Genomic DNA, 17863 nt, shown 5'->3' with positions numbered 1-17863 from the left:
CTTAATGCACCAGTGAATGTGGAGAAAGTTAAGGCAATTCAGTGAGCAGCAGAATTAAAAAAAAAATTAAAATAAAATAATAGAGTCAGGAACAGAGAAAAGGCACTGGAGTTTCCAAGTTTCCCTGCCCTCTCCCTGTGCTCTGTTGGTCCTCTGCTTTCCCCAGCAGGTGACAACACTGGATTTGTAAGATTTGTGAATAAGGTCCTAGTCCTACGATGTCTTCTTACTCCCTCCTTTTGAAGGTTATACTCATAAAGCACTAAGCACTGAAAAGCAGTAGTTCTTCAGTATTCGGAAGGAAGAGGTTCAGAGAGCTAGGCTTCCACATTCCTTTTAATGCTTGTAACGTACTGTGAGTACCTACAGCTTTGCACAAGTACCAGCTCATTTTTTTGTGTTAGTATTATGAACTTTGCCAACTGTGAAAATGTCAATGAAAAAAGTATTAACCATAATTCTTGCAAGTGGGAAATAGCTGGAGGCTGGGCTCTGCCTATGTCAACATGTGCCTCATTACAGGAAGTGTTTAAACAAGCAGGGGCTGCCCAGATTGGAGATAAGAAGGGCTTAACAGTTAGAAATGTAACCATTTTAAGGTTCGTTGGTCTCAAAGGAGCTGTTCAGAGAAAGCTGGAACAAACTCAGTAACTCTGCAATACCTGGTCTTCATTAGCACCTCCCAGAAAACTGGAGGCAAGTAAGAAACTGCTGTTTACAGCTTCTTTCAGTCCAAGAATTCAACAACACAGAGAAAACAGATAGGTACTTGGACTGCTACTACTTGACTGTGCCTGAAAGGAGAGTTTTCTATTATTAGTGCTTCTGAAAATCTTGCCAGAAAGGGAAAAAAAAGATGTATGTGACTCTTCCTTTGTATCATCTCCCCTTGTACTACCTGAATAATCCTGTTCTGGCTACATGACCCTTGCAAGCACTAGATCAGTAGATAGCCAAGCACACTCGAACAACAATTTTTGAAAGTCTCAAGACAGTAGATGAAATCTCACTCCAGTTAAATCACTTTAGGGAGGCAGGATTTTACTATGGGTATCTTGGGAAAGTTACAAAAAAACTCACAGGCACACAAAATTTGAGAAAAACACTTTATCTCTTCTGTGACTTTATACATGCTTGTCTTTAACAGTCCTTAAGAACTGTTGCCCTCTCCTCTGCCTGCTATAGTAACCACTCTGCAATGCATCAGAGAGACTTCCCCTATTATCTCCCTTTCCCCCAGCACACCCCGCTGTGGACATCCATACCCTCTAATTACGGGGATACACGAGTGAGAGAAATACAAAAACATGTTAGAGAAAGAGGACATTAAAAAACACCAACAAATTCAAACATCTCAAATCAAGATTATTTTACGTATCATATATCAGGTCTCTGTACACGGAGAGACAACTATATGTCTCACACAGACTATATAATACTGTTTACTAACGTTTTTCCCAAATGTCCCTGAATGGGAGGTGAAGATCATCGACAACTTGACTGGCCTGTGGTATTCAGTCAACAGCTCCCACCACATTCTCTCTTTCGCTGGTGAAGAGTTCATGCGTTTCAGTTGCTCTTAATACTATTGCAACTAGCTAATTAATACTAATGCTACTAGCATTTTTACCTGCCACTTTTTTCCTCGTCGGTCTGATACACATAGTCCCTCCCCTTTCACCACGCAGGCATTCCGCAGCACCAGTTTTTGCCTTATTTAACTATCAGACCTGTAGGTGACCCCACCATGTCAACATATTCATCATCATCAAAACCATCAGACTAATTCTGGAATCACAACTGTTGGCACCAATACAGTGCCATAATGAGAGATGCCCACAGGAGTCTGCCTGGGGCAAAGCCAAAGGTTGACCACAGTTGTTCAAGAGACTTAAAATGCTGTACACCACAGGTATCTGCTGAGTGCTTTATATGCCTTGATCTCAAATTTTAAGCATGTAAATTAGAGCTGGAGTGAATTACTCATACACAACAGGTCATAAAAGGGAGTGTGGAAGGAGGATTACAGTGAACTAAATTTTTACAGTTTTCCTTGTTCGCAGAAGAAAGCCAAGAAGCAGAACTGCTCTCTCACCTTGGCAAAAGAATCTCTCCAGAAGATGGAATGATCCGGTGATGGATACCCATTCTCCCTGGCAGAGAAACTGGCACTCTGCTAGTTACAATCTGGTAATCCACGACCAGCATTTCATACCCATATTCTTTCTCCCCTTGTCCTTTAAAGCACTCATGGAAATTTTTATGCTCAAACTAGCAAGCATCCCCTTTCCCCACTGGCACTTAGCTCAATTAATCAGAGTTCAAGATGCAAGTTAGTAATTTGCCCGACAAAAACAAAGCTAGTGGCTGGAGATGAACTCAGCACTGTGTTTCACAAGGACAAGCACTGAGCTGGCATTTGAGCTAAATGTAATCGCAGTTAATAATAGAGTGTAACACACATATATATAAAAATAAATTGTAAAAGTGATGACCTGCTTGTTTGTTACAAAGATTAAAAGAAGCCAGATCTTTGCAGAGAGGGAGACACTAGAGAACTTCTAATAGCCAAAAGGACAAGACAAAGAGCTGATCCAGGATTATGGGCAGCAAAAGACTTAACCTAAAAATATACTAACCTGAATTCACCTGTGTGATTTGACTTATGTGGAAACAATACTAAAACTTTCAAACAAACAAAATAGTTCAACATGGCCATATCTTCCATGACCACAAAAAGGGACACAATCAACAGCACAACCAGAGAGGGGCAAACGAGCACTGAAAGACAGCTTTTATTAAACAGGAGCAGTCATTTTTGCTTACAACAATGCCTGTAAGTATGCAGTGAAATAGAAGGCAATAGAATACACCAACGTTAGAACGCGATTAAATAGATGGGCCCAAAACCATGCCCAGTCTTCTGGGGAACATGTGTGAATTCCCTGCAACCCTTCATCATTCAGGAATGCTGTACAGCCCTGTGTGCACTGCGTTTAAGAACTGAAGACCCCCGTTTGTTCCTGTGAGCAACTTACCTTTTTGCTAAGCTGTTGATTTTCCTTTTCCAGTTCCACAAACTTCAGGTTGCTCTCTCTGGAGATCAAGGAGGCATCTCTCAGCTCTTGGATTGTGTTCTGCAAGCTCTGATTATCCTTCTCTAGCTTCAGAATGCGACTTGAAGCACATTCATTCAACTCAAACACAAAGGACTTTCTGGCTGTTGAAACAAGAGAATCAGAAAGTGGCACTAACCAATTCACAAACATCTCCCCCTCCTAGGTCCTTAAGATTCACTTGTATGAAGATAATTGCAGTCAGATCCTTATCATTTCAGCTTGACTGCTAAGTAAACACTGTTAAAAACAGAACCCATTTTCACAGATAACAACTAAGACCTTTAATAAACGGGGAAGTATCTGAACAGATAACCATCTCAAAAGTTAGTTACTTTCCTAACTCTTCCATACGAAAATTGACTTTAACATTGTCTTCAAGTCTCAGAAAATTACTCACTCCTGCTAAATAATCAGCGCTATTCAATACAGCACACTGAGTACTTTAGAATTGGCAAGTTTCTGAGAATTGTAAAATCCCATTTGTCTCTTTTATGGAGCATCACCTGGAGAGTTTTGGTCAAATGAAGATTCAAATAGTAAATATTAACTAAATCCTCCAGTGGAGTTCTGTCCTGAAGCAAAGCCCATCTAAATGACATTTTCCCATGCTTATTTTTTAAATTATTTTGAATAAAATATTCCAAACTAGCAGGTAAAATCTTCTGTTATCTATCACCCTTGCAGACTCAACTTGAAATCCAGGAACAGGTTTTCCAAAAGAGCTTTGCAGACGGACTCTACTTGTACAAACAAGCTGCATTCAGAACAACAACGTGCATTGAAATGGAACTTCTTAAAAAGAATTACTGTAAAAGTAGGACAGCACTGCTGTGAAATAATTTAAAGGTTTCAAAGTTCAATGTTTTGGGGGTTGTTTTGGTTTTTTGTGGGTTTTTTGTTGTTTTTTTTTAATCAGATTTCCTTCACTATTTTTTTTTTCCTACTGAATACAAAAGATTACTGATGTTCTTTCTCAGTCCTTCTTACTCTCTTTTTCTTTGGTTAATCAGAGAAGTTCTGGAGCTCCATTGCTGAAATGCTAAGTATCAGTGCTGTGAAGGAATCTCATCTTTTTTCATTTTTTTTTTTAAAACACTCTGTTGAGCAAAATTTGAAAGTTATGTTTGATAGAAATGACTAAATAAGAGATAACAAAATAAACCCAGCATCCTTCCTTCTATTACATCACTAGTAAGACCAAATCAGGAAGGAGGAAAAACTTAATATTTGAAACAAGCCATAAAATTAAGATAGTTCTACATTTTCCTGAAATCCCTTCATCAAAATTTGTAAGTTTTAGAGAATCGTGTTTTTTCCCTGCTGACTAATATAATAAGCAATATCCTCAATTACACATAAGGAGGAATACAGTGCCATTCACTTCTCAGGCTAAGGTAAACCTGTTTTGCAAAATTATTAAGTAAAAGTAACAAATAATTAGCCATTAATCTTAGCATAGAGAACTCAGATCCTAGATGCAAGTAGATTTGAGAGTTGGTGTCAAGAACACATTCAGTTATTTTACAAAACAAAGCTATTCTTGTAGACAGCTTTACTGAAAACTGAACATCTGCTTACTCGAATTTTTCCCTTCGTCTTCAAGTTAAACTGTTCCTGGTACACAAAGGCAAACATGCAAGTCTTAGCAGAATCAGGTGAGTAAACAATAAGAGCTGCACATTAAACTGAACAAAATAGCTTATATTTCCCAAGTTCCATTTAGCATTCTTATTTAGGCTGGCATTATAGACAGAATGAATGTTAGACAAAAACCAATGCTAAAACCTGACTTGTGAAGGAAGCATTAGTTGTGTTTGTGATAGTTACGGAAATCAAATCAACCATTCAAAAAAAAAAATCAGCCAGTTATTTTAACTGTACACATTTTTCAATATCTAGTAAAAATAAATGACTTCAGCATACACTACTTCCTGGGACTTAAAGACCAGCTAATTGTCTGTACTAATTGTACTAAAGAACACTAAAGATCACAGACTCCTCCCAGCCATTCAGTTAGACATATCCAGTGTTTGATGTGACATTCTGCTGTGTCATTTACAAAGCTTTTTTTAAATTTTTATCATTTTACTTATAAGTCACTTTCTCAGTGACGAACAAAATAAATAGAAAATATTTTAATGCTTTCAAAAGGAAGTGAAAGAAATTAGAATTAATATATTTTAAAAGTTCCAAAAAACTAAGTTCAAAGTCAAGTGGCTGAATGAGGGAAGTTCTCCAAGCTTGGGCTCAACTTCTATTCGTGCCTCAGCCAACCAGCCTGTCTACTCTGAAAGAGACCACAAACACATGAACAGCTACCCCAGCTGGTACTCACTGTCTGCAAGATCTGTGCTTTTAGACAGTTGTTCTAGTTCCCAGCCTAGGTGTGCAGACTCGTTCATGCTCTGCTTCTGTGCAATCTCCAAGACCATGTTCTCCTCCAGCAGCTCTTCAATTCTCTTCTTGTCTGTGTCTCGGTCCTGTGCAAGACACACACGAACGAAAATGCGCATTCAGCTTGTCCATAAGCTTGTTCTGTCAGTTGAACTGCTATAAGCATGACACATGTTTCAGGGTAGAAGAAACTCCTTAAACACTGTGTGCTTTTATATTGAAATACATGTACAGCATTAAACGTCTGCTGTGGGCTGCCATACGTGCCACACAGGATGCAGCGCACAGACACCCAACTGGCCCTGTTTAGAGTCAGCTCGGGACCGTGATGCACTTGGAGGGAGCGTGACTGGACTGAGAACGTACTGGGTGATGACAGGGCCAGCACAAGCCAGGGCTAGTAAGGCAGGCTGCATTCAAGCTGTCTCCAGAGCTAAGCTCTTCAAAAACATGTAACATCATGCTCTGACACACTGGAGACTCTGCAGATAGAATCTTGAATTCTATTGAGCGTCTTCAACTCCTCATGTCAGGTTTGGATCCAGTCATATGGATCAGCAAGTAACATTTCCTTCATAATTTAGGTTTTAAAATATCCAGAAAAAAGATCTGGAGAATGAATTTACTGTTGCTTCTTGTGACTATTTTGGCCATTTGCGTTTGTGGGAGCTGAAGTGGTGCCTCAGAGAGTCCCAAAACTTCAGAAAGCATTACCCAAACATTCATCAAGTCACATAGAAAAGCATCACTCAAAATCACCAGCCACTTTGGAAAAGCTAGAGCATGACATGGCCCTTATAATGCCCTGAACCAGTCATTAAACATAACTCCACACAGCACCCTCAACACCTTTGTTTCCAACAGACCCTGTTAGAAACCTTACAGAGTTAAACCCCTATACAGATTAACCACAAGAATTCAAAACACAGTGGGATAAGAAGAGAACTGTTAAATAAAATACAAGAGATCAAAGAGTATTTATTATTCCTAGTGGGATTTTAAAATACAATGTTGCTTTCTGTTTGTAGACAATAATCTGCCACTTCTTATGTTTCCTTGCCTATGAAGCAATAAGCCACGTCTCTGATTTGCACAGAAATAAATTTTGGAATTTTGTGGCTTTTACAGCAGTAATGGATTCTTAAAGTCACTGTAATGGCTGGAGGTTTTGTTTCCAACAAGAAAGATCATTTACTACAGTAGATTTCTATTCCTTTATCTAATAGATTTCTACTTAACTGACAGATTTTAACATCTCTGTTATCAATAGGCACGAAAGCAACCCGTAGTTTATATTTGTGATAAACCTTCTTGCATAAAATTAAACTTGTCAGTCTCACACAAAGTAGCATTGATAATATTTACACGGTTAACATCACAATATTTCAAGAATTCATGCACGCAAAGTTCAAACTAAAGATTTCTTTAAAAGCACTGTTGATTTATTTGCCAGTCTCCACTGGTTTCTGTGACACGAATCTGTGACCTAACATAAAATCAGAAGTTCAAAAAATTAGCATAATGAAAAAGAGGGCATACCAGCTCTACATCATGAAGTTTGGATTTCAACTGCAAATTTTCCTTCTCTAATTCATGCAGTTTATCACCACGAGCTCTTGCCATTGTTAGCTGTTCTTCTAGCATGGCCTTTGTTTCAATTAATATGATGTTGTCCTCTCTTAACTCCTAGGGAGAAAAAGTAACTGTGAATCTCTTTACATAAACTGACTTTTCAAAGACCAGGTGACTTTCATAAACTGACACTGCAAAACACAAGAAAAAAATTTGACACGTTTCTCTGTTTCATAAAAAAAAGTTTCTACCTAATATTTTAATGGGAGATGATACTATGTTTAATTATCTGTGAGTCATTAATGCAAGTAAATCTAATATTTCGTGTTGTTTTTTCCTGATTTTTTTAATGGAATTCCTTTTGCTTTATATGAGGCTAGATCAAGAGGTGCACCAAAGAGACTCAAAACACAGAAAAGCAACTGTTCAATTCTGATTCCACTGTTTATTATACCGTTTCCTTCGCCAACTCACTGTTGGCCACAGTTTCAAAATAGATTATTTAATTTCAAGGGATGTTACAGTGTATTCAAAACACGTTTAGGAGCACTATCCATCAATACATACTACGTCCATACCTCTGTTTCACTAGTTACATGTAAATGTCTGTTTAATAAAGTTTCTCTCTCTCTCATGAACAGAATTTTAATTCTCTTAAACAAAAGATGTTTTATACTTACCACTTAACACACCCCACCCCCATTTAACACATCAGCATTAACTGCACAAGCCATGTTGCTTACCCATTACAGATTTTGGATCAGTTTTTATTGAGTAGAAGTTTAATTTACTATTCTGCCATGGCCACAGCATTAGAAACCATTATACTGCATTCCAAATGTTCCTTGCAAAGCAACAAATGAAGCTCTGTGCATTCAAGTATCTTATCTCCAGAAACATGAAATGTCCAAAGTATAAAATCTGGCTGTGTATTCTTGGTCATGTTTTAAACACATTTATTAAATTATGCCTTATTTCAAGCTATAATAACTCACTGATAGCTTTTCTTGTTGATCCTCAGATAAGTCTTGAGTCAGAGACAGAATTTTCTATGGCAGGAACACATCAGCATTTAAAAGATTGAATGGATACAGGAAGGATTTTTTTTTCGCTCAGGAGAGTTACAATAAGTCAAGAAGCAGATTATTTGATTCTTTAAAGAAAGTTCCCTTCATCTGTCTGCTTTCTTCCCTTCTCTCCCCATCCCTTCCCTTACTCCAATGAAATATGCAAAACCAGAAAATGTGCACATAGGCAGGATGAAATGCTTATGGCTTGACAAATTTATTCCTGGACAACTGTCTTCAAAATATGAAGTCTCTGCTTGACATCAGTGTTCATGTCTGCTCTCTCGGACCACAAACATCCAAACTAAGTAGATTCCTAAAAGATCACCAGGCATGAGCAAATCACTTGCTTAATCAGAAACAACCTTCTCATTTTTGAGGGTACAATCAGCCTTATGAAGCCTTATGTGGCTCAGTTATTTAAAAAAATGGAAAAATGGAAAATAGGAAAACAAGTAGCTGTAAAGCACAAGTTAAGAGTGTCTGATGACAGCCATTCCCTTTGCCTTTTGATAATACAGGGGGCCATATTTAACAGCCTTATGTAGGAAGCAATCTTAGTTGTTTGCTGCATCTTGACTGTAGGTGGCATAACACAGAAAGTCTACCTCATGCAGTACCATATTGCCCTTCATCTCTCAGTGGGTCAGCTACCAACTTGCAAAATATGAGAGGAAAAATTTCCCTACTACAGTAGCATTCAAAGCTCAAGTATGTTAGTGCTTGTGAAGTGGTTCAACGACCACAATTAAAATGTCTGAGTATGCAAGTAAGTAGAATAATAAGAACACTGAATCACTAATTTTATAGAATCACCATTTTAGGCCAAGTCTGAGCTAACAGGGTCATTTCAGACTAAAAAGGCTGACACTAAACAGATGACAGACCAGAGGAAGTATATGACACAAAATGTGATGGGTGTCAAGCTGCCAGAATATCTGCAATGAAACAGCAACTTTGCTAGGTCATCACATTCAATCTGGACCACAGCCCTAAGAAGTAAGGTGGTGACTGACCTCAAAAACATGGCCTCAGAACTATCCCCAAAACTGCCTATCAAGCAGGAACTAGTTATTTTAGTGTCTCATGAAGAGTCAAGCTACGTGCCAAGTACGTATACGTATCCAGGCTCTGGTACAAACCACACATCACTGGGAGCTGCAATATATGGAAGACTCAAGCACTTTCCATTGAACACCCGCCCAGAAGGGGTGGACATGTCTGTTCAAAGCAGTTCTGATGAAATCTTAAATTAATAACCTGGTGGAAATGCCTGCAATGGTGAGGTCAACATTGCTCAGTGGTGTAGCCATAATCTGAGGTTGTCTTAATATTGAAAAGTTCATATAATTTAAATAATTACTCCATGGGAGCTTTGTAGAGTTACCCCTCAAGGCCTGGAAGGTAAAACTGTCCTAACTAAAACACGTCAGCGCTAACATCTCCCAGAAGTTGCTGGGATAACTGGGATAGTTGAGCTAAAATATGTGTCTGGCTACAAATCGCACTTGTTAGACAATCAGCAGGTAGTGGTCATGGGGTGGTGGCACTTCCAGTGGAATTAATGTTAATTCTTTCTTTAATTAACAAACCCACCAACATTATTTTGTAACTAAGAGTTTATTTTTAAATCAACAGCTGAAATAGTTCGCTGTGAATTTATTTTTTTTAAATACACTGAATTTATTAGGCAAGGGATTAAAAAAGACTTTGTTTTATATCACTTAAATTGTGATGGTTTAATATGCATCATACATAATTCTGCTTTTGGAATTTCTAAAATAAATCACATATTGTGGTTTGATCCTGCATCACTGTGCCTTGAAATAGCTTTAAGAATGTGCATTGTGTACTCATATGGTTACAATTAACTCTGAGGGTAAGTGGTTGCACAATCAGGGTGTGTTGCTACTGGAAAACATTTTCAGAAACTGAAGTAGCAATCAGATTTTTTAAATCTGAAACTAGAGAATTTGCACATGCATCCAGACCTAGTTATTAAACAGAGTTCAAACCCCTCCCTTCTGGCAGTTCAGAAGCTGCCCCTACCGAGCCATGACACAGTTAACATCTTGTGACAATCAAACATTGCCTCGGACAGCTGTGTGAAAATGTAGAAGAGATGCTTTTGCTTTTTTTTTCTAACATCCACAGAAATTCCTCCCGCAAGGAAACGTGATCACGGTGAGAAGGAGGAAGAATGGGACCGGCAGACTCCCTGACCTCAGAAAATAATCTGATCTCCTGGAGCACCACAAGGTTCAAGGGAGAGGAATGCTGGAGGGAAGCTTTGCATTGGAGAGAAGCACCTCCTTGGAGGAAGCCCAGCATTAAGCCTGCTCCTCCACATTCACAGTTATGACCTCATTAAGCCACCCCAGCAGGAAGGTCTCCAGAGCATATTTATCTCCATGTTCCTTGAATGATGGTCAAATTAAAATGCCATTTCTGAACAACTTTGTCAAGACATACAGGGAAGGAAAACAACACATATGCCTAAATGTGTTATGTTCACGCAGAGAAAGACTTGTTCCTTTTGCACTCCTTCTGCAATAGCTCCTTAAATCTCTTCCTGCCACCACTGCTGATTTGTATTATGTACTTTCAGAAACTTGTAAACTGGCTTGCAATTCCTAAAGCTTGTCCCAGTATCATCCACAGAGCACATTCCATACTTTTTCTCAAACTACCAAATGCGTATGTGAACTACAAGAAGGAAGAGATTTTTAAGTGCTCATTTAATAGCTTTCTGCATTGAAGCACAAAGGTAAAGCCACTTTTTCTTCTTACTTGCCAATTTGGCACTGCTTATTAACAACTGTCAACACCCTATAAGCCTTAAGGTATCACATTACCATAGAAAAGTGGCTTATGCTGTACTTTACGCACCTACGTTTTCATTGCTGGGCCTCTGTAGGATTTGTTCAGGTCTTAAGACTTAGAGCGTAGGAAGCCAGCCACAACCAGTAAATGCCATGAGATGAATCTGCACTCTACTGTCTAGTGGTAAAAACCTCTACTACATTACATCCCTGCACAAAGCTTACAACTTGGAATTGTAAGCCAAACAGTTTTTGAGGGAGTGGGAGGAATCTGAGCAGACACTGACTCCAGCAATTAATCCTTCTTTTGGAGGGGTGGAGAACTTGAGGCAGGTAAGACAGAAAATGGAGAGATCATGGAAAATTGGATACTGGCTATTGTTCACAGCCTTTGTGCTACTCCATGACCATAAAAAAAAAGACAGAATAGTGCCCTGTGGAATCCTCTGAATGTATCAGCATGAAACCAGTGGAGTTTGCCCGATGCTGCCACTTCTCAATACTGGCAGCCCATGGCTGTGCCAAGACTTGATCAATGATGGGAGAGGGAGTGGTGAGAATGTGAAACTCTCTGGGTATCCTAGACCACAGACCAGCCTGCAGACAGCTGTGCAATCCTGCCGCATATTAGAAGAGCTCAGCCCCTACAGCAGCAACAACTTTTGTTGTTGGCCTGGAATTAGAAATCATATTGATGGGAAATATTCTTTGTCCCATTACTGCATTTCAGGGAGGTATCCTTGGAGAGCCAGCACTCATCTCTGACGTTCAATGCTTTCACCAAAAACTGACAGAGTGGAAGAGGGAGTGAGAAAACTTGGAACAAATTTGAAACTGAAGTGGGGGGCTCTTTACTGATGGATGTGTTAAACAAGATTAGCATGCAGACAGCAGAGCGGCAAACTGCTGGCTCTAGGACAAGCAAGGAGACTGAGAACTCAAGAACAGAAACAGCAACTCCCTTGATCTCAGATGAAGACAAAACTAAAAAACTCCTCTCCTAGCTCCGCCTAAATTAGCTGAGCAGCAAGTAGAAACTAAGCAACTCCAGTGCACAGCCAAAAGGGAAATGTCAGGATGCCACGCTGATAGCTAGCATGCCAGGTTAACGCACGGCTGATTTGCCAGCTTGAGAGAGGAAAACAGAGAGAGCCAGAGCTTCAAACTTCCTAGTGTTTACTGAGAGGAAAGACAATTACTGAGAGGGAAGACAGACTTTCATAGTCTATTACTACATTAAATAACCATCCACTTTAGCGAACCTATTCATAAGAAGCAGCAGCTAGCTGCCCCCTTAGGTTAGAGAGGGGAAAAAAAATCACCCACAAAGTAGAGTTTATAGAGCAGAAATAAGGTCTGTGTTCTCAGCCAGAGGCGTGGCAAATGCGAGCTTCAACATCACTCTTCTATCTCAGACCTGGGATTTACCTAATTATAGTGAGGTTCTCAGTTACTGAACCTCCATGTGTTCAGCAAGTCTGGATATTCATTTGACCTTGGCTGAAGTGTTACGTATGTGGATTTCTGACAGTTTAGGTGACAACGGCTCAATGCGCTGCAAAGACAGAAAATAAGAGCTGTCTGACCTAAATTTACGGTCAACCATGCTGTGAACAATGAGTTTGTCTAGATGGTCCCCAAGGCCCTTTCCAACCTAAGTAAATTAATAATTAGAGGATGGGCACAGCTGCAGGTGACTAAGCTAAGTAACTGGCATGACAACTGGAACAAAGCTATACATTTCTCATTGACATAGGGAAGATCCAAATTTTCTCTCCTTTCTACTACAAGCAACAGTTGCAAAAAGGGGTGGCTAGAATTTGTCATCCGAGGTCATGCTTAAAAATGCCCAGCCATTTTAACAACAGTTGCATCTGGTATAAAACCCTAAGGAAAAACACCCAGACATTCATTTAGCTAATACATACGTGACATTTAAAACGTTTGTCGAAAGAACGACTAACACAGGCATTTTACCCAAGACTAAATTTTCAAGGCTAGACTAAAGGTCTGGATTCTCTAGAAGAAGCATCCAGAAAAGGTCTGTCCTGTCTAGCCACATAATGCTGAACTGAGAAGAGTTTATTAAAACTAATGGATATTTATTTTTTGTGTGCACCAAGTCCTTCCTGCCACTAAAAGAAGTTTTAAGGTTGCTAAGTCAGTAACTGTGACCTGTGTTACAAAATTTCCACTTGTTCTGATGTTTTGCTACAGTCAGCGCAATGACAAATGGCACATGAACCGGTAGCACAACAAAAGCCAAACGTTAAGGACTACTCGGCAAATCTTTATCCCAATTTTCACTTGCCTCCATGCGAGCTTTGTAAAAATCCACATCATGAAGCTTCTCTTTGCACCGAACAAGTTCCATCTCAAGTCTCTCCACGCGGTTTGCCTTCTCTCTCAGAGAGTCGAGCTCATCTCTGTATGCTCGGGCAGAGCGAGCATCTGAGGCCAGGTGGATATTCTGTGAGAAGGAATAAGCAGGGAGAAAAAATCTTAGTACTTTAGCGCATTTTTATGGTTTGAGAAAACCCAAAACAATTTATTGTCATTTAGACAATTATTCTATCACCTGATGACCCCTCCCTGCCTGGAAAGGGGAATCGGGGAACACAAAGAAACATGAGGGTTGAAATATAAATAGATTTAATAGGATAAGACTAAATAATTAACAATAATACTGAAGAACCAATATTAATCCCAATACTGACATAAGATATACAAGAATTATACTCAGCCAATTCTATCAGCAGGAAGCTGTGCACTCCCAGCAGGGGAAAGCAAATGTCAGACACTGCGAGCGCTACAGCTTCAGGAGGAAGAGAAGGCCTCAGGGGTCCAGCACCGGGGCAAGGAGTTCTCTGGACCACCACCACCAAGGGAGAGAGAACCCCTCAGCAAACTTCTAATTTATATTGAATGTGACGTTCACAGTAGGAAATAATGCTGTTGGCCAGCCTGGGTCAAATTCCCAGGCCTTGCTCCTCCTCGTCCCTGCACCTGGCAAAGCTCAAAAACACTAAGATCTTGAATCCCACATGCCATAGCTGGCTATAAAGTAAATATTTTCATTAATTCAGACACCAGAGCCTTCTAAAAGTGCGTTTTTTCCCAGCATTAGAAGAAAAGTTAGCTCTGTGTCGCTCAAGCCAGGACAAGCATGTTCTTTAAACTTCATTTTTATTTATTTACATGCTTATTTTAAGCACAGGCAAATAGCATTCCCCAGGTTCAGGAGTAAGAGAATTCTCCCACTAGAGAGTAAATTCCCTACAAGACAGAGAGGTTCTTCAGCCTGTTGGGACTCTGCCATTTCTAATGCCTGATGCTGCATAAGCTTCAGGCATTACTAGGCTATTTGCAAGCTGAAGAGAAGATGAAACTGCTCTCACCAGTTTAAGTGGAAAGCACAGCATTGCTATGCCATAGCCATAATCAAAAAACAGCTTGCCAGAGTAACTTGATCTCTTCACTAAAAAATAGGCATAGCAGTAGTATTTTTAGCCTCACACTGAAGGAGGCTTTTTTAAATAGGGAAGACTGTCACAATAAAACAAGCCCATCTTACCTCTTGTTTTATTTTTTGCAGCTCTAGGGTGAGCTGCTCAACTTCATGTTTACAATCTACAAGCTGCTCAGACTTCTCTTCCCTGAAAAAGATTAGAAAAACCTTAGTAAGAATTTATTTTTTTCCCTGAAACAACATTGATTATATGGACCCTGCTGGGAATCTGGAAAGGATATTCTGAACATAGAGCCTCTTTGTCATGACAGCTTCATAAAAGCAAGGTGTGTTTTTTTCTCATGATACCCTACACGTATCATGGACCCGAGTTTGCAACTATTTTTATACTAAGTACCTCTGTTTAAATCTCATTGGTGCTACTGCTGTCATAGCTAGCTTCACTGGCATCTAGACTTCCCACTAATAATTAAAAAGTGCAGCTAGAAGTTAGCATTTTGAAAAGTGGAAGAGAGACGAGACACAAAAATAAAAATGGAAGCAGCCATCACTGTGTTTAAAGACTAGTTAAGAAAGAAGAAAGATGGAACACCCAGTAGCTTCCTACTGCTATGAATAAAAAATTTGAAAGATGTGATTCCAAGAGCTCCCATGGAGCCCAGTGTACAGAAGCTGACAAGCACCTGCATTTTCAGGATGCACAAGACTTAATATACAAGTCTCTCTAGAAGCACAAATCACTGGTGACTTACAGTTCCTGCCGGATTCTTCTCAGTTTAGCCTTTGTGTCTGCCAGCTCAACTGCAAGGTGCTGCTTGTCTTCATTAGAAAGAGGGTTGGCTGGGTTTGGTGAAGAATCTGGACTCGGTGCTTTCAGAGGACTTGGTGGTTGCTGAGACTGAAGATAATCTCTCTCTTGAGTGAGATCTACAATGACCTGGAAATACAGAGAACTATGAAGTGTCAAGAGATAAACAGTATAATTATACATTGTTTCTCAAGTACCTTAAAGTTATTTATAAACATAGAAAACTATTAGCCTGGCATTATACAGAATTCAAGTGATAGCCAGGAGGGAAGGTTACACAGAAGAAAGGAATCTCTTCTACGCTCAGACCACCAAAACTTTCCCCTGCTAAAAATAAGCAGTCTTTTTCGCTTGGAAAATTCATAAAAACCTGTAACAACTAGCAGTTTTAACTAAGACAACAATCAAAGCATGACATAAAATTAACAGGTTAAAGAAGGGGAGAAGCCTCCTCCAGAGATCTGAAGGGAAAGGAACTGACGAGTCAGCAACAGATAGGGCCGTCTTCACACAGGGAAAAAAAAACTAGAGAAGACACTGGAACCCATGATGGTAGACACCAATGGAGAGAAAGGCAAGCAGTCACTCAGAGACGAATGACTGAGCAGACACACAGAGGCAAAAATCTAAAGACAAACCCACAAATTCAAATATTTTGGTCTCCTTACTTCATGGAGAGACCACTCCGCCCCTCTTTACCAATCATTTCACCACGCCTTAGTGTTTACACAAGAATCAATGGAAAAGTCAAAAATCTTTCTACCAGTTTTCAGAGGTGTAGCAGAAAGGTGCAGAAGAAATAGAAACCCAGTGCACAAACAAGACACAAGAGAAGGAATGGAGCCTGCATCTGCTGCTTCACATGAGCACTATATGGGAGAGATAAGTCATCATACTTCTGTGCATTCATCTCTCTCATCAATGAGCCTCTTGAGATGGAAAACCATATTCCTGGAGAGAGACTCTAGTTCTTCTGGGGCCATATCTGGGAGCTCCAGCCACTGCAAGTCGAAGACATTCTCCTGATTGTGAGTCACCTAGGAACAGGAACAAAAAAAATATCTTTCCACTGGTTGATTTGTAAATTTGTTTGCTGTATATGCTGCACCTCCCAAGTTCTTCTACTGATCAATTAAAAAACATACCACGTTTCACCAAAACCAGGCTGTAAATAACAAACACAACTACCTTACCTGTAACACTACCCAGCAATTTCTGGTATTTAGATTTTTTTTGTAATTATTAAGGTTGATTTTTAAAAGTGATCAGATGCGTATTATGATCAACAGCATGGGTACTTGCATATTAGAAGAATGCAGCTCTCTTACTGCAAGCACTGAGGTGGTCACCACAGGGATTTGAGGAACTCAAATACTCCCTTGACACTGCACAGTTAAGGCTGGTGTCTCACTGAGAAGAAGCCCTGCTTTCAATGAATTTGAGCCAGCCATGTGTGCTCACAGCCCAGAAAGCCAACTGGAACCTGGGCTGCATCAAAAGGAGTGCGGCCAGCAGGTAGAGGGAGATGATTCTACCCCTCTACTCTGTTCTGATGAGACCCCACCTGAAGTACTGTGTCCGGCTTTGAGTTCCTCAGCACAAGAAGGACATGGACCTGTTGGAGTGGGTCCAGAGGAGGGCCATGAAGATGATCAGAGGGCTGGAGCACCTCTCCTATGAGGACAGTTTGAGAGAGCTGGGGTTGTTCAGCCTGGAGAAGAGAAGGCTCCAGGGAGACCTTATTGCAGCCTTCCAGTACCTAACAGGGGCCTACAGGAAAGACGGGGAGGGACTCTTTATCAGGGATTGTAGTGATAGGATGAAGGGTAACGGTTTTAAACTGAAAGAGGATAGATTTAGATTAGATATTAGGAAGAAATTCTTTACTGTGAGGGTGGTGAGACACTGGCACAGCTTGCCCAGAGAAGTTGTGGATGCCCCATCCTTGGAAGTGTTCGAGGCTGGATGGGGCTTTGAGCAACCTGGTCTAGTGGGAGGTGTCCCTGCCCATCGCAGGGATGTTGGAACTAGATGATCTTTAAGGTCCCTTCCAATTCAAACCATTCGATGAATTTGCGATTTGCAGCTGATACAGCTGGGAGGACCTACCTTGAACAGAAATGCCTCTGGATGCTGCTAGCAGTGTACCTTTCAACTGCTGTCTTACCCAAACTGATTTCCTCTGAATCATTTAGCAGAAATGTCAGGCGAGTCTCTCAAGGCCAGTTAAAGACTGTTCCTGCTTTTCCCATTATCATGTGCTTAGTTCATCACAATTTTATTTTTTTTTTAAAGCAGAACTATTTTTTTTAAGTGTTAAGAAAAAAGGTCCTGTCTTAGACTTTCACTATTTGTTCCTCAAATCTGAGTGAACTGGGCTTCCTACACCTGCAGCACTGACACCCGGCCACAGCCAGTGCCCGCTCCTAGCACGGGGAACTGCCAGCAGGGGCCATTTCCACATGGCTTTCCTTTGGGTCTCCAAAGCAAGCTGGCTCCTAATGCCTACCTGTATGCCTTCCTTCTACAGAAACCTTAGAAGTCCAAGAATACTTGTTGTTGGACTTGTTGTTGGATCAAACTTGTCTTTAGGAAGAGAGTTTATGTCCAAT

The 17863-nt window shown here is 40.2% G+C and overlaps 1 protein-coding gene across 1 annotated transcript in view; it reads right to left on the bottom strand.

Annotated features, from left to right (window-relative positions):
• CCDC88C (coiled-coil domain containing 88C) overlaps positions 1 to 17863 on the bottom strand; it is a 101445-nt gene that overhangs the window by 29541 nt on the left and 54041 nt on the right. Inside the window, exons 7-13 of the mRNA XM_074148728.1 lie at positions 16148 to 16288; positions 15196 to 15380; positions 14549 to 14630; positions 13286 to 13444; positions 7053 to 7199; positions 5455 to 5599; positions 3039 to 3220 (exon numbers count right to left, since the gene is read on the bottom strand). Of these exons, the coding sequence (XP_074004829.1) occupies positions 3039 to 3220; positions 5455 to 5599; positions 7053 to 7199; positions 13286 to 13444; positions 14549 to 14630; positions 15196 to 15380; positions 16148 to 16288 (1041 nt within the window). The remainder of the gene's footprint in view (positions 1 to 3038; positions 3221 to 5454; positions 5600 to 7052; positions 7200 to 13285; positions 13445 to 14548; positions 14631 to 15195; positions 15381 to 16147; positions 16289 to 17863) is intronic.

Source organism: Numenius arquata, chromosome 6 (genome assembly GCF_964106895.1).
Source record: "Numenius arquata chromosome 6, bNumArq3.hap1.1, whole genome shotgun sequence".
In the NCBI taxonomy this organism is placed as follows: domain Eukaryota; kingdom Metazoa; phylum Chordata; class Aves; order Charadriiformes; family Scolopacidae; genus Numenius; species Numenius arquata.
Note: the sequence above shows the minus strand (reverse complement) of the source record. Positions and strands in the feature narration are given on the sequence as shown.